Below are 21,952 nucleotides of genomic sequence, written 5' to 3' on the forward strand. Positions count from 1 at the left end.
CTGGTCAGATTGGGTTTTGGTGCTGGTGCCTGTTTGGCTGATTTTGGTTGCCATACAAAGTGATGCGTGGCCTACCTCCTTGCTCCTTTTCATGGACTGCCTCCACAGACACATGGCAGTTTCTTTGATCTTTCCTGCTGTCTTCCCGCAGCACTTTGTAGTTGCCTCTTTCTGCAGGCAATTCCTTAATCTACATGTGCAACTTCAACTACCTGTAAGCAGAATGAAATGTGAATAGGGGGCGGCGGGGAGGGGGCAATGAATACTTCTACCTACAAAATACAGTCTTTTAAATATGTATCTCTAAGCAAGAAAAATGCTTACACTTCTCTGGAACTATTGACAACTAATACTGCAGTAGTTTTATTTTTTCCTATTAATATCAAACTATTCATTTCTGAATTCTTTCTTTTAGCAGCGCACTTTTAACTTTTAATGGCTTCCATTCAGATACACCTGCAGCCTATTAAAGAAGAAAGGCAGGCAGCTTTTGAGAAGGCAATTGCTATGCGTAGGATTAATTATCAGCAGCACACAGGTGAAACAGTGTCTATCTTCTAACTGAAAAAAACTAATGGTATAATTAATCACTCTGCTTTCACTACTTCATTAGCTTCACTAAACTGTATGATGTTTGAACAGATATATAATTTCTACTGTAGTAGCTTAACCTGATAATTATTCCTTAGCAGATAGTTACGTGTTTCAGTACTCCTAGCAAAGTGATCTTTTTCATGCTTCCAGAGTAATTTAGATCACATACTTTACGATATACTTCAGATAGGTTTTGAGGAGATGGTATTTAGTATCCCAACTTCAATTTCATAGCTTGATCTGAAAATCACAATATTTGTAAATAGTCACTAGCAGACTTTTCTCTCATAACTTTTTTATCTCTTCCATGGATAGTTTTATAGGTAGTATGATTAAGACTTTCTAAATCCTTAGGGCTTAAGAAGACTATACTCGCAGCTTGTGCTGGAAAAGTTATTTAACCATTTTAAGAAGCAAGTCTTCATCTGAAATTTCAAAAAAAATGGCAGGTATGTACTTACGTTTCAGTTAAATTTCTCAAAGAATGGTGACCTATCTTGTTTTTCTAAGACTATGAAATTTTTTTTGGATCAGATCTCACGCTAATGATTTGTTATAGTAGTTTTCCCCTGTTTCTGGGTTTAAGTATTAGGGCTAAGCTAATATTTTTCAGAACAGGCTGAATTTGGCAGTTCTCAAGTTCTCCTATGACAAATATATGAACTGTTTACAAGTGCCGTTCGTACCTCTGATTTCCAAAAAGTCATTAAACATAATGCAAATATTGCAGGAGGAAGAACGTTACCTGTTCAAAACAAATAGGGAAAAGGAAGCCCTTGAAGAGAAGTTTGTCAGCTCATGACAACTTTTTTGATAGCACACAAAACCCTACTTTGATTATTGTTTGCTCAGTAATTTTACAATTAATTTTAGAAGTAACGGAGGTCCAGGATTCTTTGTAGCCTTAACTTGCTAGCTTTGGTTTGGACTAAAGCAATTTCTAAAAACACTATTGTTATTTGGTTGTGTTACGTGGTTGGGGTTTATTTTTCTGTAACTGGTAAGCCTTGTCTCTAAAATGGCACTTGAAACTTAGTCAAGAATTATCATCCAGAATTAGATTTTCTTGATAAGAACCTAGTCAAATATCCCCAGTTTAACTAAGAGCGTGTTTCCCATTTCCTTTTTAAGACTACTGTTTTTCAGATTTGGATTCTCTTTTGCTTGTTCTTTGTGGTCAGCCTTATATCTAAAACCGGATACGAATATTTAAATTCTTCTTCATTCATTTATAGCAGTGCTGACAACAGCAAGAGCTAAATTTTCTGTGTTGTAAGTGACATTGCAAGTAACTATGGTAAGGGGAAATGAGTTTTCCAGGAGAACAATCTGTTATATTTTTTTAAAGTAAGTGCTGACTAACAGAGTGAAATATTTTTTATGGATGGATGCTTTGTAGAAGGGAAAATATGTAGAAGGAGGGTGACTCCTGCCGCGAGGGCAGGCCTTGGTTTACCCATTTGGAGGCTTTGTGATTTGTTTGGTATGTTTCCGATGGAGAATAAAATTAGAACAAGATCATCTCGGCCCGTCGTGCCTGCTAACCTTGGATGGAGCGTTTGGGTTCAGTCCAGACCTGCTTTATTTTGTTGTCATCCTGCGTTTCAGTGGCTCTGGGTGAACTTGTACCTAAGGAGGGTGGTGATGGCGGGAGGGGACAGGGCCGTGCCGGGTGAGGGGAGAGGGCCGCTGCCCAGGCCTTGGCCTCTGTGAGGCGCCTCTGCCATGATGGCTCCTGGGGTCGCTTCCCTCATAACGCAGCCCAGGCTCTCCTCGAGAGCGCGCAGTCCTTCCGCAGGCGCGTTACCGCGGCCCCGCTGCTCCCGCGCATCCCCACGCGCCCCGAGGAGGCGGCGGGCCGGGGGCGGGAAGGGCAGCGCCGAGCTCCGCCCCCGCCCCGCCCTTCTCTCCTCAGAGTGGGCTGCGGCCCCTCCCCGCGGGCTGCCCCCCGCCGGGCTCGTCAGCGTGGGCTGCGCGGGTCCCGGCTGCCCCAGCAGGGCCGGGGAGCGGGGGGCGGGCCGGGGGCGGGGAGCGGGCGGCGGGGCCTGGCGTGGTTCTCGGCGCCCCGCCGGCGGGCCGGGCCGTGCCCCGCGGCTCCCCCCGCTCGCCCGGGCGCTCTGCAAGATGGCGGCAGCAGCCGAGCGCGGTGCGGAGCTGCCCGCGGAGTCGTCGCGGGGGGTTCGGCCGCCGCCGCTGGGCCCCGAGGAGGTGGCGAGGCGCCTGGCGAGCACCCGCCGGGAGCTGGGCAACAGGCGTAAGATCCTGCTGAGGAACCTGCCGGCCGAGAGCAGCAGCCAGGTACGGCCGCCGCCTCCCCTCAGCCGGTCGGCGGCGTGGCGCGCTCCCGCCGGCGCCTCAGGCGGCTCGTGCCCGGGGAAGCGCCCGCAGCAGGGCCGGCTGCTGCGGGGGAGCCGCTCCGCGGGGCCGGCCTGAGGGAGGTGCGGGGCGGCCCGCCGTTAGCCCTCGCCCTCAGGGATTCCGCGGGCTGCAGCTTCGCACCCTTCTCCCTCCCCCCCCTTCCTTCCTTCCTGCCCCCCGCGGCTCGGCTCGGGCTTCTCCCGACGCCTCCTGTGGCAGATGGGCTTTGTTACCGCCCGCGGCCGCGGTGCCTGCGGAGAGCGGCTGCAGCCTGGCCTCCCCCGGGCGGGAACCGTCGCCCTCAGCCGCGGGGCGCGACGCCTGGCAGGGCAGGGCGCCGCGGGGGGTGCCCGCCCGCCGTTACCCGCCCGCCTGCGGGAGCCGGGCCGGGCCCGGGAGTGAGGGAGCAGCTGCGGTCCCGGGGCAGCCCCGGTTCCCTGGGCGGCGGCGCGGGGTAGCGCCCGTGTGGCGGCCCCTGAGGGGAGGCGACGGCCGGCGCGGGCCGTTACTGGCGCGGGGGGCACCTGCGCGCCTGCCCTCGCCGAACAGGTAAGGCGCCTTTACAGCCCGTTTCTGTGTAAAAACAAAGCTAAAAGGCATTTTTTTTTCCCGGAGGTGAGCAGCGTGTATTCAGTGAAAGTGGTTTTCTGCAATCTGGTGGTGGTTTAGGAAAATTCCGCTCAAATTACCGCTATTCATAGCAGAAGATCGGCAAACTCGTGAACTAATGCATGAGTCAGTCTCTGAGGTGATTTGGTAGCCCAGTCACTTACCGGATCTTTACCAGATCCAAATACTCAACTTGATGCACAAGTATAAAAAAATAAGTAATTACAGCTTTTGTTCTAAACCGCTCCTTGTGTCTCTTCCCTTCTCTCCCTAAAGCACAGGCAAGTTTGCTACCTGCGGGTAAGTGCACACGTGTAGACTATCATTTTCTCCATAACTCCGGCAGAAAGGGACCATTCATTTTGGAGAGAATCTTTCAGCGATCAGTGTAATTTGATCCAGAGTACCGAGCTTGCTTGCTGCAGCACTTCATATTTTGTTCTGGTATACCTGGCACCTTTCGGTCTGTTGCTTGTAGTGTGATTATAGGTAGAGCTTTAGATACGGCAGCTTTGCTGTGGTCCTGCACGATGTTTTACGTGTAGAGCCTCACCTCTGTGTATAGCAACCTAATAACCTAATCCAATAGTAAACTCACAACTTGGAAAAACCTGCTAATCCTCATCGTCTCTTCAAGAAGCTATCACACGTGACTGTGCTGACAGAGAGGGCTTACTGGTGTATCACAGGATGCTTTCTGCGGATAGCTGGAACAGGATCACTTTGTCTGACACTCAGAACAGTTGTGTTAACTTGCTCCTGTTGCATGCAGCAGGTACTTCATGAATTCACATGTGTGCTGCTTAAAAGCACGTTTCACCCATATGGAAGCCATCAGGCTTGGCGTTGCCTGGTCAGACAAAGAATGCTACAGGGAAATAGTAGTGTGAAGGTCCGATTTGGCAGCCACGTAATATTTTGGAAGTTTGCCATTTTGTTTTGATACCTTAGAAGTAGCGTTTAGATGCCTTTTTCTCTGTATGTAAGGTCCTGATGTTCACCTCTTAATAGGATAGAACAGTACCACCATGTACAGGTCCTGAAATACCGTTTCAAAAAATGTCATTTACATTTGTTAACGTTGTTGAGCTATTGGTGACGGCGTGTAAAGGCAGAATAGTTGTGGTGTACAGAGAAAGTTTCTGTCCTGGAGCAGTTTTGGAAAGGAGAAGTATGTTTGTGGTCAGGCATGTGAAGTATACCTGTGTATTTGGCTGTCATGCATTTCCAAAAATTACCACCAAATTTAACATTAGTTATTTCAAATTAACACTCTTGGTAAACGCCACGCAGAGGTGCTTTGTCTGCTGTTTCCTTCTTGAAGTGATCGGTTAGCCAAGTAAAATCAGATAAACTATTGCTGGTCTGGTCAGTTTATTCACCATGAGGAAAGAGTTGTACATTAAATGTTAAAATGCAGCAAAGTCTTCTAGAACAGGTTTTCATAAATGTAAATATTCATCTCTAATCATTGGGGTGCTGAGTTTGCTATCATTTGTTGTTAAGTGAAGAGTGAGACCAAGATTCACCAAAATACTTTCCAAGTGAGAAACTGCTCTTCTCCGGATACAGATTGCTGGAGATACTCAGTTTTGTCAGAAGGCTCATCATCTTCAAAATGAGAACAAAGCTCCCAATTTTTGTTAGGTGAAATTAGGTAACAAGCATTTTCCTCTGCCAGTTGTAGCTACATATTAACAGGTTGTTTTCTTTATTATTGTAATCTTCTGTTACCTTTGGAGTTCCACCTGTGTGAAACTGAAGTTAAAAAAAAATAATAATAAATTAAGGCCATGGAAGAGATGTGCCTTAGCCATGAAACGTTACCAGAGGTTTGTAGTCTTAGAAACCAAACAGGGATCTTTAAGTGTCCGAAGTGTTCAGCACTTTAGGTGCTGGGTGGGTATTGTTAAGGGTCAGAGGTTGCCCACATTTGAATCTTGGCAAGTGGCGTTCTCTCTAAACGCATTTGGCAACATCGGTGTTCCTGAGGAAATCCAGAGCCTGCTTTCAAGAGGAAGGACGGTCGGAATAAAAAGCACTGTGCAGTCTGTAGCACCCAAGAAAGTCAGCATTGACAAGCTTTTTCTCATTGAGTCTCAATATGAAGGAAATCCGAAGGGGAACAAATTAAGTCAAAATTACATCACAAAGATTCTTTCTGCAAATACATACTTGCAGGATTAGTATTTCTTCAAGCAGTTCTCTCACTGCAGCGATGGAGAAAGGATTTTTTGGTGACAGATCTGCAGTAAACATTTTTATATTGCACCTTCGCTGTTCTTGAAGGCAAATTGCCCGTTTTCTGTTTAGTTGGCAAGTCAGTTGACTTTGTACTGTCCTGTCATGGTGAAGTCTTCCAGAGTTGCCAGTTAGGTCCCTATATTCATCCTTGTCGGATTCCTCCAGCACAGTACCTGAACTGTGCTGTGGTGTGATAATGACCTAGAAACGGACATACTCCTCTCACTTGCAATTCTTATTGCAAGAGTGAGGAACTGTCATTTGCTCTTACCAGAGTAATAATTTTATGCCTTCGTTAGTGTGTAGGGCCATTAGAAGGATTCAAGGAATCCTGGGAGGGCACTGATAATGTGATGTTTTGCAGTAAGACAGGCGAGGTTGTCCCACTGGTGTCTGTCTTTTTGAAAGTAACAGATAGCGGGTGTGTTCTTGTTAGATTAATATCCTCTGCTGCAGTGTTGTGGCAAGGCTGATGTTTGTATTGAGAATCTTTGCAAAGAGACTTAAAGCTAAGCTCGGTTGTAGTTGTTCGTTTTATTCTGGTCAGCGCTCGGCAATGAATTGTCAGTCTCTTGGTTGGACATCTCTTGCGATTGCCTTGTGTGTGCATCTCCCTGAACTGTCATTGCTGATGAATCAATTAATCCATTTCAACAGCAAGGAACACAATCACATATGATGTTGAAAGTGCAGTGTTGAAAGGCATGCATCGCAAATTGAAGGACCTTGGAATTACCCTGAAACTGCTCTGAATGCTCTGGGAGGCAAAAGGACAGCTCTGGGCGGAGAGAGGGAGGGAAATGATGGTAACTTCTCTTCTTTACTGGTAAAGAGATGCTAAGGACTTCAGGATGACCAGAATGTAACTGAAGTTGTACCTTGCTTCAGCTCCAGCAAAATAAAACTTCCTGTTTAGCAAGTCAGCTTCTGCTTGTTTTGGTTTGTGTAATTACCTCAGTGGATCACAAGAAGTGGTTTTGATTTCCCCCAAGGCCCTGTTTTTTCACTCCTAGGGGTTCCTTATTTATGTCTGATTAACTTCCATAGGAGCAGTGGCTCATTACTGTGACGTAGCCAGCAGTCTGGTACCCTGGCATACCAGTTTGTATCCCATGGAGTTGCTGTTGGGAAGAACAGACCTTGGGTTATCTTTCCTGCTAATCTTTACTGAGATGTGTAGCAAAATCTCCACTCTTCACTGCGAAGCTTAGCTGACCAGCAAGGGCTATTCACTTTTTGATTCCCTCCTTTGCAGTTAAGGCGTGAGTTTCTGTGAGAGATGCACTTGCTTCCAAGCAGTTTTTTCCTGTGCTTTATTATTTTCAAATGCCACCATATTACGTTCACATTCCTGCTTTTCTTCTTTAACGCCCGAGGCTAGAAAATAAATGTTGTAGAGGGAATGTTCTACTTTGATGTAGGACATGAAGTAAAGTAGGGCTGATTAATTATTTTAATACCCTGTAGTTCTTCTTTGGTATGATGGAGTCTAAAGAAAGATGAAATATTTTTAGGTGTTGATAAGGAACTGGTGCAGTCCACCCAGGATGGGGATTTATCTTGTGTTTTGGGACCTGATGTGCCTACCCAGTTTTTTTCACTGGTGTCTGTTCCTGATCAAAAGACAAATCACTGCTTAGCGTGATGCTGTTTCTGGTGGAGTGGTTGGTTGGGTTTGGGTTTTTTTTCCTTCCCTTCTTTCTTGCTGGATTAGCCCCAATTTTTCCTTGTTCCTTTTTGATCGAAAGCCTTTAATGAGCTGCGATGATTTGAGGAAGTACTCTCTCCCAGGCTGTTGTATGCCTGACGTTTAAGTAGAAGGGGCCTTTGTGTTTTAGTTAGTCCCCTGTCACGCTGACTGAACATGAAAGGCATACTTGTTGGATAGTGAGTAGCTTCCATGCCTTAGGATGTACGTGGGGTTTTTTTTTATTTTCTTTCTTGCTTTTCTTTTGCTTTGTGTTCTTGCTCTCTCGTGTTACCTCTTCTATGTCTTTTTCATCTTTCATTTAGCTTGCATACCACCCAGAATACCCAGGATGATGAAATTAATTTGCAGTCTCATAGTGTTCCTCTTATCAACACACTAATATGTCTCTGGAAGATCAGAGAAATATGTTTTTCCTTCCATGTCCGTCATAAGTTTACTGAGAAACTGTTGTTCTTCTCTCTTAACGTTTTCTTACATTCCTTTAATAAAGATCTTTGGAGGGTATGATCTTACAAAAGTGGGAGTCAGTTCTCAAACAAAAAGGTTTGCACCAGAAGCAGTTTGTGGCCTAAAATTACAGGCATGATTTTGTTGCAACTTTCATAGTTTGTGACTGTTCGTGGAAGTGAAGAGGGAATGTGCTGAGCAAACAGCTTTAGGGCACATCTCAGGGCTCACTGTTCCTGGAGTCCTGGGCAGGTAAACATCTGCTAAACATCTTAGACGTGATCCTACAGCTGTTGCTCATCTAAGAACTTTCTTTAATGCAACATTGAAAAAAACCCTGAACATGTCAGAGGAGAGAACATACTATACAGTATGGTGAGCCCAATCTTTGTCTGAGATTTTGCTCTTTAGAAGCAAGGGAAGATTTATCTGCAGTCGATGCGCTGTTGGTGAAAATTTGAGGACCTCCTACCTCTGTGGTCATTAGCAGACAGGAGGTGTTTAGAATTGCACTGTGCATCACACCTTGTGCTTTGGTATCTAGCCCTGTCATTGGCGCTGTGTCCTCCACTTCTCATTGTCCAACAGAGGCTCCAGGATTTTCCCTCAGTAAAAGATTATAATTTTAAACTGTGCTAATGTTCTCTTTCTTACTACCTCCCCCCCCCCCCCCCTTTTTTCTTTCCCCATAGCAGACTACTTTTTTGCCTCCCTCCCGCCCTCCCTCCTTTTTTCCTCCTCTTTCTTGCTCTCTTTTTCTCAGGAACTCCTCCTCTTTCCTGCTCTGTCTCTACAAATGAAAACAAAGTCTTTTTTAGTTACGAGATGATTTAAAACTTCTTGGTTAGCCAAACATGTTACTTAGCTCAGCTGCTTAAGACATAATTGATTCCCATTTCAAGAATATGTGTGTCAAGTTGAGGCCTTCAGCTACTGACTGAGAGCCAAGTTATAGACCGGGCTTGTGCAGTGTTTATATTGGAACCACCACTAAAGCTTACTGTAGAAATCTGGCCAGGCACTGTTATAATTGTTAAATATTTTTGTTGCCAGAACAACACAAATCAGTGTTACATCTAGAGAGAGAAAAACGCTTGGGTTTAGGGTGCTGGAGGTGTTACACGTGTAGTATACTGTTCCAGGTGGTGGCTGAGTATTTCTTGCATATTCTTGCACTGTGAGATCCTGGGTATGAAAAGCTGATTTTATTGGAAGTAAAATCTGAGCTTTACTAATTTGCTAAATAGGGCAAATGTGCCTGTTAGTAGCTCCCTTCCTTGTTTGCGTTTTAAACGGTGTAGGTAATAAAGCATCAAGACGGATCCTCTCTGAGGAAAGCATTCTTTCCATTTGAGAGATGCAGATTTCATATTGATCGTATGTGGTAGAATATCATGTTGCCAGTTTTTCTACCCAAGACAAGACAGGACAGGACAAGAACTGAAGTCTTTCAAGACCATGTTTCTTACAGTAGTAAATAATGCATTTTTAAGGTATATTTAGCCTGTATTCATTAGTGGTTTCTCTTAAACTCCTTTTAATGCATTTGGTTTTGGTTTTTCTGCAAATTTTCAAGGGTGAACTGACTGTTTTCTGGTTAGGATTTTAATTTTTACTGATGCTAAGATTAACTAGCTTTGAAGCCTGCTTTTAAGAACTCTGAAAGTTTAAGGGGCTGTACATTTCCTTTCCAAGATGTTTAGTTACAGCCGCTGGTATGGCCTGCATGTTTATGCAACTGCTGTTACTCTGAGCAAGCTCTCTTCTCTGTTTTTCTCTCCTCCTCTCCCTTTCTGCGGTACATATCATCCTTGCTCTGTCCAGGGACACATCCCCAGGAGCTGCCTGGCATGGGCTCTGCTCCGTTTTGCTGGGGTGCAAACGCACGTCGGTGCCCGAGAGTTGGTGCTAGTTTTAGGTCTGGTTCAGGAGCCGGCTCTGAGTTGATCCTAGGAGTGCAATAATTAAGGGCCAAGACAGACCCCACTATAAACAGTGGTTGTGTTAGAAACTTTATGGGATCTGTGACTGCTCTGTGTCTGCCAGATAGCTTTATAACTGCTCAAAACTTTTGTTGTCGAAATACTATCATCTAGCCCGATGTTCAGTGTGACACTCATGCCATCTAGACCTCCAGCACGTTAGTGGATGTTGCCATTACGTTTAGACTTTGTATGATGCAGTTAAATCGTGATTATTGTGGTGATTGTTGGTCACTTGTTTTTAGACTAATAGATTCATTCTATTATAAAAGAGGAAAACAATCCTTTAGGAGAAGCAACTTCATGAACGTTATGTGGAAAAAATGCTAACAGTGGCCAGGCTTGGTCAACAGATGGTTTGAATGTGAATATTGTGAGCATGGGCAAAGTGGTGGCACTGGGGATGGCAACCAGTGCTTGTGTGTGGTGCCATCGCTGGGTTTAGTACTACCGCATTGCTAAACCTCATGGGATAAGAAATGGTGAGCTCTTGCTTTGCCGTTCTTGCATGGCTGCCCAGCACAAGGTGATGCCATGGTAAGGCTAACCTGGGGAGGGCAAAAGGTTTTCCTGCCACAGAGTGTGGGTAGGGGCTAACGGCTTCTCTGTGGGTGCGTGTGGTGGTGGCGGTAGGCCCTGATGTGAGGAGAGGGCTGGCATGGCTGGGCTGGGGGGGGGCAGGCAATTGGAAGGTCAGGAACCGGGAACGACCTGTGGCTGGCTGTTTCTGCTGTGCTCAGGGAAACAGCCCTCTGCTTACATTCCTTGCAAGTTGATAGGTTCGCACCAGAGAATATACCTGACTTGGATGACCCATTTCTCCTCCTAGAGTAAACACTCCTTCCTGGCCCAAGTACTGGCTAACTGCTTACACCAAAGGGACCAACTGTGTTTGCGTTCAGTGCTGGTGGTGCACGATGTTTGGTGGTGCGCAGCCGAACCTGGTTAGGAGGAGCAGATAAAAGTGTTCTTATTGCTTTCCCTGACGGTTCTGCTCTGAGCTGTGGGGAACAGAAACTGTTAACAACATTAAAATGGTAATAGTGTTGGTTCTTTTCTAACAACCAAGTGTTGCAAGATGTTGAAGGTAAAGTTTGGAGAAGTGCCTGAGTTCAAAAGCTGTCTTAGTAATTCTGAAAATACTATGAAGAGTCTTAGTCTAATGTACGCGCATATTTACTTATCTGTTTAGTTTGAAGGAGTATACATTTGCTTAAGGGTCGTCATGGTGTGTTTTATTTTTGTAAATTATCCGGAATGGTCTTTACGTGACAAATGCTTTCACTGCAATACTACACAAACCCAGCTCTGCAGGTAAGGTCTCGGCCCTGCCACAGGGACCATGGGAGCACAAGAATAAGCACCTTCCAGCAAGATCCTGTTGCACAAAAACTTGGCAGTGTTTGCAACAACCTGTGGAAGCTGGTGTTAAAATCTTTACTAAAATTACTTAATTTAGGTTTTCATTTTAAATCTTTCTTATGTCCTCATCATTTTTCACATGAGACCTTATAATTACCCCACAAAAATATGCTCAGTACTATCTATTTTCTCTTTCAATTAAAGTTTCAAACAGTTAATGGGAAATCATGTGAAATCATGTGATTCACAGATGACTTTCAAAAGAGTGTTCAGAGCAGTTTGAAATAGTATTGCCTGCTACTTAGTGATCATATAAAATTTCCAGTGTTTTTTCTTGTAAAATCATGCAAGAAATAAAAAAGGTAAATATATCCCTCTTTTTCTAAGTGGGACAGAAATAACTTCTTTGGAGTTTTCAGTGGCACAATACAGCTGAGCTGTACAAAACTGTGCAGAAGGTGTCTTCCCGGTCTCTCATGACTGACAAGAAACTACCATCTAATTTATGTCAAAGAGATGTCCAGTCGCCTACCTGGCTCGAATCTTTGAATTGTGCCTGGCATATTTAGCTTTTTAGAAACCACATCCTTATCACATCTGATAGAGGATGTCTGGTAGCTTGAGAAACGCTGCCATATTTTATTAATGTAGTATTTGACAGCTGTTAACTAGTGGAACTAGAGATTGGTGCTCACTTGACTAAAAGGTATACACCTGATACCAGTCACAGAGAACCCAATTAACCTTTAGACTATATATATCGAATTAACAAAGTGGCAAGTAGGCTGGGCTACTGGCAATTGTCTGCAATTAAACTTTCAGAGAAAGCTGGTTGATTATTTTGCTTATTCAAATGGTCTTTTGCTGTTGTGTATGAGATTGATCCAACTGAAAGAATACATGTACACAGGTTGCTACTCATGGTTTCCTCTTGGGGATGATTAAAGTTCCTCTTTGTATTCTCACCACTGAACTGATAATCGTTCATGGTTTTGTGGGGCATGTGCATACACCTTGCTCTTACTGGGAATAGCTATAGCAAATGGGTACAAACCTCTTAGGCTTGCTCCTACCCCACCCCTCCCACACCCCTGCTGTCTCCCTGTGAATTAGCGCGAGTAAGTAATGCTTGGGATTGATTCTTCGTTGACCGTCTGTGCATAGTTGATAGAGGATACTTTCCAGGGGGTGTTCTGTGCACGATTATCTTCTGGTTGACAGAATATTCATTATTAAAAGACTGAGAATATTTTAAAGCATTTACAGGCAACTAAAGCAACTGTTGTGTTTTATGACAGCATTGCCCTCAGTAAACTGCATGATGTGATGTTGCCAGTACTTCTTGTCTGTATGTTATTTTAAATATGTTGGCAGTCCTTTGGAGAAATTGTAGGGGTTTTGCTACTTTATGAACTGTGATGTTACTCGTCTTTGTCAAAAGACAGTCAACAGGACACCCTGTTGTGCTTATGTGACTTTATATAATGAGAAGTAAAATAATCAAATCCAGTAAGCCTATTTTTTACATGAGATAAAAACATTGCTGCAGTATTGTAACCGACTCTTTTAAAAACAAATATTTGATAGTGTTTCTATGGTCAAATTTTCTGTTTATTTGAAACATTCTTGGTTGTGATTTGCTTTTTTTTTTTTTTTTTTTTATTAATTTCTGGCCTTATTTGCTCTGGTGAATTACTCATCTGACGTTTCTTTCTCTTTTAGGAAATCCATGACTTATTTAAAGATTATGAAATCAAGTACTGTTATGTGGACAGAAATAAAAGAACAGGTAAGAACTTCAAATCTGCCAGTGTCAACCATTTCAGTTGTGTGGTGAAACTAGTGAGGAAGATCATCTGCAGTGTGTGAAGTCATCAAATTCTCTGCTGTCATACAGCTTGACTGTCCCTCTGGGATGTTTTTTAGCTGCATAGATTGTCACCTTCTACTGAAGCCAATGGAAAGTTGGAAGCCTTACTGATACCAGCCAGCAGTAGGTCATCCCACTATGGTATCTCTCTCATGTGTTCCCTTAGGGAGCGACTCTCTGGGACAAAGCTAACCTCAACTGTCTGATTCCCTTTGAAAAACTAGTCCTGAGACTTCTCTTAGGACAAACAACATGTGCCTATGACAGGATTGGAGGAAGATGAACCTAGCTCCAGATGTATTTGTGTTGGGTAATGAAGCCAGTAGCGGTTTATTAAAGGAATACTTAAGTCTTTGAAGGAAATGTCCTGAATTACTTTGGTCCACTCAAGTTCATTTACAACTTAATACCCTAAATAGGGAATTGACGAATTCCTAGTGCTTGTGAGGTACAGAAATGGACAAATAATTCTCTGTGTGTTGCTGTCCTTCCAAATTGCCATAGGTCCTGCAGCCTGGACCATCTCCTCAGGCAACCTTGGTTTTCAGGAAAAATACTAAAGCGGTGTATGTAACAGAATTCTGTCAGGATTCCGTGAAGATAATGGTGTTTCTTGGCACCTGCCTCTTAAGGAGCAAAACTTTGTACTTTACTGTCCAATTATCTTAAAAATGTATTGAAGTTGGAATAAGGCCAGCTTGTCTATGAGGTACTGCTGAACACTGAGAATGAATGCCTCTGTTCAGTATAAAGACAAGTATCTGAAAATACTTGGAAGGAATAAGAGAAGAATGATTAAAGCTAGAACTACATTTGCTCTTGCGTATACTTCTTGCTGCCTGTTGGATGATGACAGGGTACAGCTACCGTGGCTGTTGCAGAGGTCCCCTTGTCTGTGGCATCGTGTTCCTTCCAGCTGCTTGTGGGACCATGACATGGTAGAGAGGCATGGTGGGTGCTGCACAGCTCCGATGTCCAGTCCTGCAGGCACCTTTGAGCTGCCTGTGGGAACTGGAAAGGGTGTCAGTCGGGTAGGTGGTGCGGCGCCCTCTTTGCCCATGGCTGTGGGCACCTCCCTGTTGGCTGTTGGATGAGAGCGGGGTACAAATACCATGGTTGTTTTGGTGGTCCCGTTGTCCATGGCTGCAGCCACTTTTCGAGCTGCCTGTGGGAGCTGGATGGAGTAGAGAAACACTGGGTTTTGCAGCTCTCCCTTTGTCCTCGGCTGCGGGCCCCTTTGAGCTGCCTGTGGGAGCTGTATGTGGTGAGGATACAGTGGGTGCTCGAGCTCTGCCTTTGCCCATGGCCGTGGGCAATTTCTGGCTGTCTGTAGGATGACAGGGTACAGATGCAGCAGGTTTTGTGGTGCTCCCATTGTCCGTAGGTGTGGGCACTTTTGAGCTGCCCGTGGGAGCAGGGGGGCATACAGGCAGGGTGGGTGCTGTAGCCCTCGTTTTGCCCATGGCTGCGGGCACCTTCTTGTTGGCTGTGGGACGAAGACACGGTGCAGACAGCGTGCGTGTTGCAGGGGTCCGCTTCTCCACGGCTGCATGTTGGTTCTGTTTTCCTGTGGGACCCGGACATGGTAGAGAGGTGCTGGCTGCTGCGGAGGTCCCTTTGTCCCCGGCTGCGGGTGCCTTTGAGCTGCCCGTGGGAGCAGGGGGGCATACAGGCAGGGTGGGTGCTGTAGCCCTCGTTTTGCCCATGGCTGCGGGCACCTTCTTGTTGGCTGTGGGACGAAGACATGGTGCAGACAGCGTGCGTGTTGCAGGGGTCCGCTTCTCCACGGCTGCATGTTGGTTCTGTTTTCCTGTGGGACCCGGACACGGTAGAGAGGTGCTGGCTGCTGCGGAGGTCCCTTTGTCCCCGGCTGCGGGTGCCTTTGAGCTGCCCGTGGGAGCAGGGGGGCATACAGGCAGGGTGGGTGCTGTAGCCCTCGTTTTGCCCATGGCTGCGGGCACCTTCTTGTTGGCTGTGGGATGAAGACACGGTGCAGACAGCGTGCGTGTTGCAGGGGTCCGCTTCTCCACGGCTGCATGTTGGTTCTGTTTTCCTGTGGGACCCGGACACGGTAGAGAGGTGCTGGCTGCTGCGGAGGTCCCTTTGTCCCCGGCTGCGGGTGCCTTTGAGCTGCCCGTGGGAGCAGGGGGGCATACAGGCAGGGTGGGTGCTGTAGCCCTCGTTTTGCCCATGGCTGCGGGCACCTTCTTGTTGGCTGTGGGACGAAGACACAGTGCAGACAGCGTGCGTGTTGCAGGGGTCCGCTTCTCCACGGCTGCATGTTGGTTCTGTTTTCCTGTGGGACCCGGACATGGTAGAGAGGTGCTGGCTGCTGCGGAGGTCCCTTTGTCCCCGGCTGCGGGTGCCTTTGAGCTGCCCGTGGGAGCAGGGGGGCATACAGGCAGGGTGGGTGCTGTAGCCCTCGTTTTGCCCATGGCTGCGGGCACCTTCTTGTTGGCTGTGGGACGAAGACACGGTGCAGACAGCGTGCGTGTTGCAGGGGTCCGCTTCTCCACGGCTGCATGTTGGTTCTGTTTTCCTGTGGGACCCGGACACGGTAGAGAGGTGCTGGCTGCTGCGGAGGTCCCTTTGTCCCCGGCTGCGGGTGCCTTTGAGCTGCCCGTGGGAGCAGGGGGGCATACAGGCAGGGTGGGTGCTATAGCCCTATTTTTGCCCATGGCTGTGGGCACCTTCTTGGTGGCTGCTGGATGATGATGGGGTACGTATAAGGTGGGTCTTCTGATGCTGCCTTTATCCATGGTAGTGGGCACCTTTGATCTTCCTGTGGTACCTGGATGGGGTAGAGATAAGGGGGGTGGCACAACTGTCGGTTGACCAGCATAAGCAGTTGGCCCCCTGTGACATCACCCTGACACCACCAGTCCTGGGCCAGGGCCTTGTGTCCCAGCCCTCAGCTCCCTAGGGGAGAATTTTGTGGAGCTCCCTTTGCCCATGTTTTTGGGGGGCTCTCTGCAAGTCCGGGATGGTGTAGAGGGGCAGGGCTGTCTTATCTGTCCTTTGCAGTGTTGAGAGCTCTCTCCCTGAGTGAGAAGGTGGGAGACCACAGGAATGTGCTATTGTGTGTTTGTGCTCATGTCCAGGGTGTGGCTGTCAAGGACAGGAGAAGCAAGGACCTCGGCAGCCACTCTCTATCACCATGAGCAGCCCTCGCTTCCCTGCCTGGAACCGGGCCAGCCTTGTGCCAAGGCTGTCTATCATATGAATCCCAGACAGCCAGGCAACACCTGCCCTGGACCAAGGCTGTCCCTTAGCCACCATGACATGGGCCATTGCTGCTGTTCTGCCTGCTGTGGCATGGAGGGGACGGGACATCCCCAGGGCTGGTGGCCAGTCCTGGGCTACGCGGGGGAGAGGGTTGTGAAGCTACCTTTGCCTATGGTGTCGGGAGGCTCCCACAAAAACCAGGATGGGGTAGAAGCCAGGACTGTCTTATCTGTCCTGTAGAACGCTGAGAACTCTCACGCCGAGTGATGAGCTGAGAAGGGACAGGAGCCGTGCTCTTGTTGCGTCCTTTTCCAGGAGTCTGGCTGTAATTCCCAGGAGAAACAACAAAAGAGAAGTCACGCTCCACCCCTGTGGTCAGCCCCAGCCCCCTTGCCCTCCCCTCGGTGCCTGCTCCTCGCAGCTGTTGCTCACCTGCCTTGTCTGGCGGTCTGAGCCAGCACAGCCCTGAGGTGGGGCAGCCGTGTCACCGACCCCTCGGTGAGGTGGCCAACCACGAGCAGTCCCCACTGTGATGTGTCTGTGACATCACCAAGGCTGGTGCCTGGAGTTGGTGCTGCATCCATGTGATCCCGCTTTTCCAGTGGTCAAATGAGAAGACACAACTAAACAAAGAATAAAAATGAAATGGAAAACGAGAGTTGGTAGTGCTGGGGAAGCAAATAAATTAGCTGTAGGATGTGAAGAACAGCAGCTCAGCAAAGGTTAAAAGAGAGTTAAAAGCAGCACGTCCTACGCTCTGCTCTCTTTTGAAGAGTTTGGGTGGTACTTGCTGAGATTTGTGGGTTTGAAGGCTATTCTGGAAGAAGGAAGTTTGTGGAGTTTTCTGGAAGGTGATCTTTCACAACTTTGGCGTTGAAGACGTGTCCCGCTGCCCAGCCGTCCATCCAGGAGTGGCTGGCAGTGTTGTGTGAAGTGCAAGACAGTTGTCTGTCGGTCCCTGAAATGAGCCAACGTGTTTGCCTGGCACTGCCCTGTGCCTTGCCCTTCAGTTGGGCGCTGGAAGAAAACACACGGACCTGTGTGGTTCGCTACAGACTGTTGCATCCTCTTTAGTTCACAGGGTATGAGGCAACAGGTGCCAGCTGAACCACAGGAGTTTCCCTCTGAACACCAGGAAACACTTTTTCACTGTGAGGGTGTCCTGGTTTCAGCTGGGATAAAGTTAATTTCCTTCTTGGTAGCTAATGCGGTGCTGTGTTGTGGCTCTGGCGAGAACAATGTTGATAGCGCACTGCTGTTTTTAGTTGTTGCTGGGTAACGTTTATACTAAGTCAAGGACTTTTCAGTTTCTCAAGCCTTGCCAGCAAGAGGGCTGGAGGGGCAGAAAATATTGGGAGGGGGACACAGCCAGGACAGCTGGCCCAAACTAGCCAAAGGGAGGTTCCATATCATGGGAAGTCCTGCTTGGTACATAAACTTGGGGGTGTGTTGTGGTTTAACCCCGGCCGGCAACCAAGCACCACGCAGCCGCTTGCTTGCTCCCCCTCACCCAGAGGGATCGGGGGTGAGAGTCAGAAAGGAATGTAAAACTCAAAGGTTGAGATAAGAACAGTTTTAATAGGTAAAGCAAAAGCCACACGCATAAGCAAAGCAAGGAATTCATTCACCACTTCCCATGGGCAGGCAGGTGTTCAGCCATCCCCAGGAAAGCCGGGCTCCATCACGCCTAACGGTTACTCACAAGACAAACGCTATAATGCCAAATGTTCCCCCCTTCCTCCTCCTTCCCCCAGAGTTTATATACTCAGCGTGATGTCATACGGTATGGAATACCCCTTTGGCTAGTCTGGGCCAGCTGTCCTGGCTGTGTCCCCTCCCAGTTTCCCGTGCCACTCCAGCCCTCTTGCTGGCTGGGCCCAAGAAACCAAAAAGTCCTTAACTTAGTATAAACTTTACCCAGCAACAACTGAAAATATCAGTGTGCTATCAACATTGTTCTCACACCAAATCCGAAACACAGCACTGCACCAGCTGCTAAGAAGAAAACTAACTCCATCCCAGCTGAAACCAGGACCAGGGTTGGCTGGGACCTGCCATTTTTTGCTTGGGGACTGGCTGAACATCAGTCAGCAGGTGGTGAGCATCTGTATTTTGCATCACTTGTTTTCCTTCTTTTTTTGTCTTTGGATTTTATTCTTACCTGCACTCCCCCAGCCCCCTTTTCATTATAAGTGATATTGTCATCATCATTATTATTATTATTGTTATTGTTCTCTTAATTTTTATTCTATTTTCATTATTAAGTTGTTCTTATCACAACCCTCGAGTTTTACATTCCAATTCTCCTCCCCATCCTTCTGGGTGAGTGGGGAGTGAGGGGGCGGCTGTGTGGTACTTAATTACGAGCAGGGTTAAACCACGACAGGGTCAGCAAGAACTGTTACAGGTTTCAGAGAGGGTGGAGTCTCCATCCTTTGAGGTATTAAGATCCCACCTGGATGATGTCCTGTGCAGCCGGCTCTGGGTAGCCCTGCTTGAGGAGGATGTTATTCAAGATGACCTCTAGAGGTGCCTGCCGACCGCATCCAGGGTATGCCTCTGATTGTGTGAAATGCATTATGGACTGAAAACCCAAAAAAGGTCCAGGAACCCTGAAGTGAGAATTTATTGATGCTGTTGTCAAAGATAATCAGTATAATCAGGAATGTGTTGACTTCAGTAGAAAATTTAGTTTCTTTTTGTTTCCCAAATACAGTTTTTTTGTTGTATTACAGGTAGTTAGGTTGTATGTATCTGTGTTTCTGTAATCACTTTTGGAGTTAATTACTCATGACGTCCAGTTGATAATGCTAGATTGTAAAATATGTATTACAGCATATCCATCTATCCATTGCATCTTCAGGGTACATCGCAAAGTCTTATTCTTCCTGTGACTTACATTGGTGGGTTTTAGGGGGAGGGAGAGGTATAGTAATTACCTCTGTAGCTGGAGAGGAGCTGTGGTAGGTGATACAACTTGTTTTGGTCTCTTACAGCGTTCGTTACTCTGTTAAATGGAGAGCAAGCTCAAAATGCAATTCAGAAATTTCACCAGTATTCTCTCCGGGGAAAAGAAATATCCGTGCAGCTGCAACCAACAGATGCTTTGCTGTGCATTACTAATTTGCCCATTTCATTTACGTTGGAAGAGTTTGAAGAACTTGTTCGTGCGTATGGGAATGTCGAGAGGTGTTTTCTGGTCTATAACGAAGTTACTGGCCATTCAAAGGGTTATGGCTTTGTGGAATATATGAAGAAGGACTCTGCTGCAAAGGCAAGACTGGAACTTCTGGGGAAACAGTTAGATGAGAGCACTCTCTTTGCACAGTGGATGGATGTGAACCTGCTGACCACAAATCTTATTCACTCTAAGTGCCTTTGTGTAGATAAATTTCAAAAAGACTATGCTGATTCAAAAGAACTGATCCAAGCTTTCTCACTGAAGTATAAACCTGTGTTCTGTCAGGTATGTTGAATTTGTATCTTCTGTAAGATCAAGGTCTGATTTAAGTAGCTCTGTATTTGCATGGTTCACTGCTTGTTTATACTTTTATTTTTACGTTAAGTAGTAAATGATTATGCATCTGCATTGTGATACATGATGTGGTACAAATAATTTATTGATACGGATTTGCAGTGATTGGTCTATGTTACCTGGGAATTCTGCAGGACACCACACCCATGAAGCACCAATAAGATGTTTGTAAGACATCCCCTCCTCATGTATTTTATTGAAACTAATTTTAGAAATACTTTAGAGAACTTATAAAGTAAATGTTGCTCATGGTTTTATTGCTCAGTAAGGAAAGGTATAGTATATGAATACCACAAGTGCAACAGTTTAGATGAAGGAGAATATATAATTAATATATTTAGGAAATCTCTGCAAGTATCTAATGTGTTTTTTTCCCTGACTGAAGAAGATGTAGGCTTGGGATCTCATAGTTGCTGGGCTTGACAGTGATACAAGCCTTTTGGAAAGCTTGCAGGTGCAGAAGTCTCTGCAAGTATAAAGGTTTCCTACTCATCTTCATGGCTTGTGAGATACTAGACCATGATTAAAATGTTGCTTGTAGAAGTGATGCAGAACAACATAGCATAAACAGACAGTAGAAAGAAAGCTTTCTACATAGTCACATAGTTGGGTATGATTTGAGTTAGTTGGGCTTTTCTTCTTAAGTGTCTTGGAAGGCTGCTCAGGGATTAGCTTCAGGGATAAGTAACCAGAGATCCCCAGTATCTTAAGACCAGAAGGTCCATCAGGCTGTCTAGTCTGACCACCTGCAGGCCATCACAATTTCGCTAGTGCTCTTTTCAAGCCCCAGTGATTTGTAGTTAGTTAAAGTACATCCTTGTACTTCCCTGATCCAAATACACTAGGAGATGCATAAATTGGAAGAAACTCTTTACAGAAACTGCCCTTCCTTTGTTATTTTGCAGTTCTGTCTTTCTCAGTTGAATGTATCTGCCTTCAGCTTTACCTCACTGATGACTAAATAGAGGAGCCTTTGCTCCCTACCATTTTCTTCCTGTAAGAAGGTATTAAATGCTTTAATCAAGTCACTTGTTCAGTCTTTATTTAATTAGCTAAACAGATTGATCTTTTAAAGTCTTTTACTTCAGGGTTTTTTTCCAGCTGTCAGATAATCTGGAGGCTGTTATCGGCTCCCCCAGCAATTTTTCAACATCCTTCAAAAATTCTGAAGTTCAAAGAGTAACAAGCTTTGATAAAGATGGTTTTTACTAACAGTATTCTACAGTGCAGTTAGAGGCACTTAAGAATGAGCTTTACCTTCCTTCTTAAATCATAATGATACATGGGTCACACCTGGTGTAAGTGAGGAGCATCTGTGTATGTATTATATCAGTAAATGGCACTAAATACATTTCTGTAAAATACAGGAATCAGACAGTATGATTTTGAATTGGGAAATAGGCACCCAGACAAAAATATATCCAAGAAAACATTCTTGACACATTCTTATATTACCTATCACTTGAATAAGCACACTGTGTAACAGACTAATTAGGTAGACCATAGAAGTATGATAATAGAAGAAAAATAGGTTTACTTATTGTAACTTACAGTTCATTCTTGGTGATTCTCAGAGAATAAACGTGTGATTTGTTCTCAGTCACGCCTTGTTTCCACTGGGCATCCAGCAGGTGCTGACTGGTAAGGGAGGCTCTGCCTCGAGAGGTGGCGGGGAGAGGCAGCAGAGGTGCTAGTTTGCAGACGTAGTGATAGAGGTGAACCTCATGAGCTAACGGGGGAAGCAGAGCCCTCCAGAGAGGGAAGATATGAGGGTGGAGGTAGGTAAACAAGTAGTTCAAATTTGGTAGATGAAAAAGGGAAGGTGGTGGATGAATTCTCATCACAATAGTGCTAATTAATTATGGTTTTATGAGAGAGGTGACCTAAAAATTAAGTACAAAGAAAGGAGGAGGAAGAAGACCCCAAAAAGTGTGGAAAAAAGCAAGGAGGTGTGAAATGATGGGCAGAGACATAAGAGGAAACAAGGAGAGGACAGGGTAGCAGAAACATCGGTG

At 46.0% G+C, this 21,952-nt stretch overlaps 1 protein-coding gene across 9 annotated transcripts in view; it reads left to right on the plus strand.

Annotated features, from left to right (window-relative positions):
- The first annotated feature begins 2,264 nt into the window (after positions 1-2,264).
- RAVER2 (ribonucleoprotein, PTB binding 2) overlaps positions 2,265-21,952 on the plus strand; it is a 39,274-nt gene continuing 19,586 nt past the window's right edge. For 4 of the 9 annotated variants that reach the window (XM_055815225.1, XM_055815226.1, XM_055815221.1 and 1 more), the window contains exons 1-3: positions 2,519-2,892; positions 13,030-13,096; positions 19,399-19,868. In XM_055815225.1, the coding sequence (XP_055671200.1) occupies positions 2,719-2,892; positions 13,030-13,096; positions 19,399-19,868 (711 nt within the window). In that variant the 5' untranslated portion in view covers positions 2,519-2,718. Of the gene's footprint in view, positions 2,893-13,029; positions 13,097-19,398; positions 19,869-21,952 lie in introns of all 9 variants that reach the window. The other 5 variants (XM_055815219.1, XM_055815224.1, XM_055815220.1 and 2 more) reach the window with 3 other exon arrangements.

This window comes from Falco peregrinus, chromosome 10 (genome assembly GCF_023634155.1).
Source record: "Falco peregrinus isolate bFalPer1 chromosome 10, bFalPer1.pri, whole genome shotgun sequence".
In the NCBI taxonomy this organism is placed as follows: Eukaryota; Metazoa; Chordata; class Aves; order Falconiformes; family Falconidae; genus Falco; species Falco peregrinus.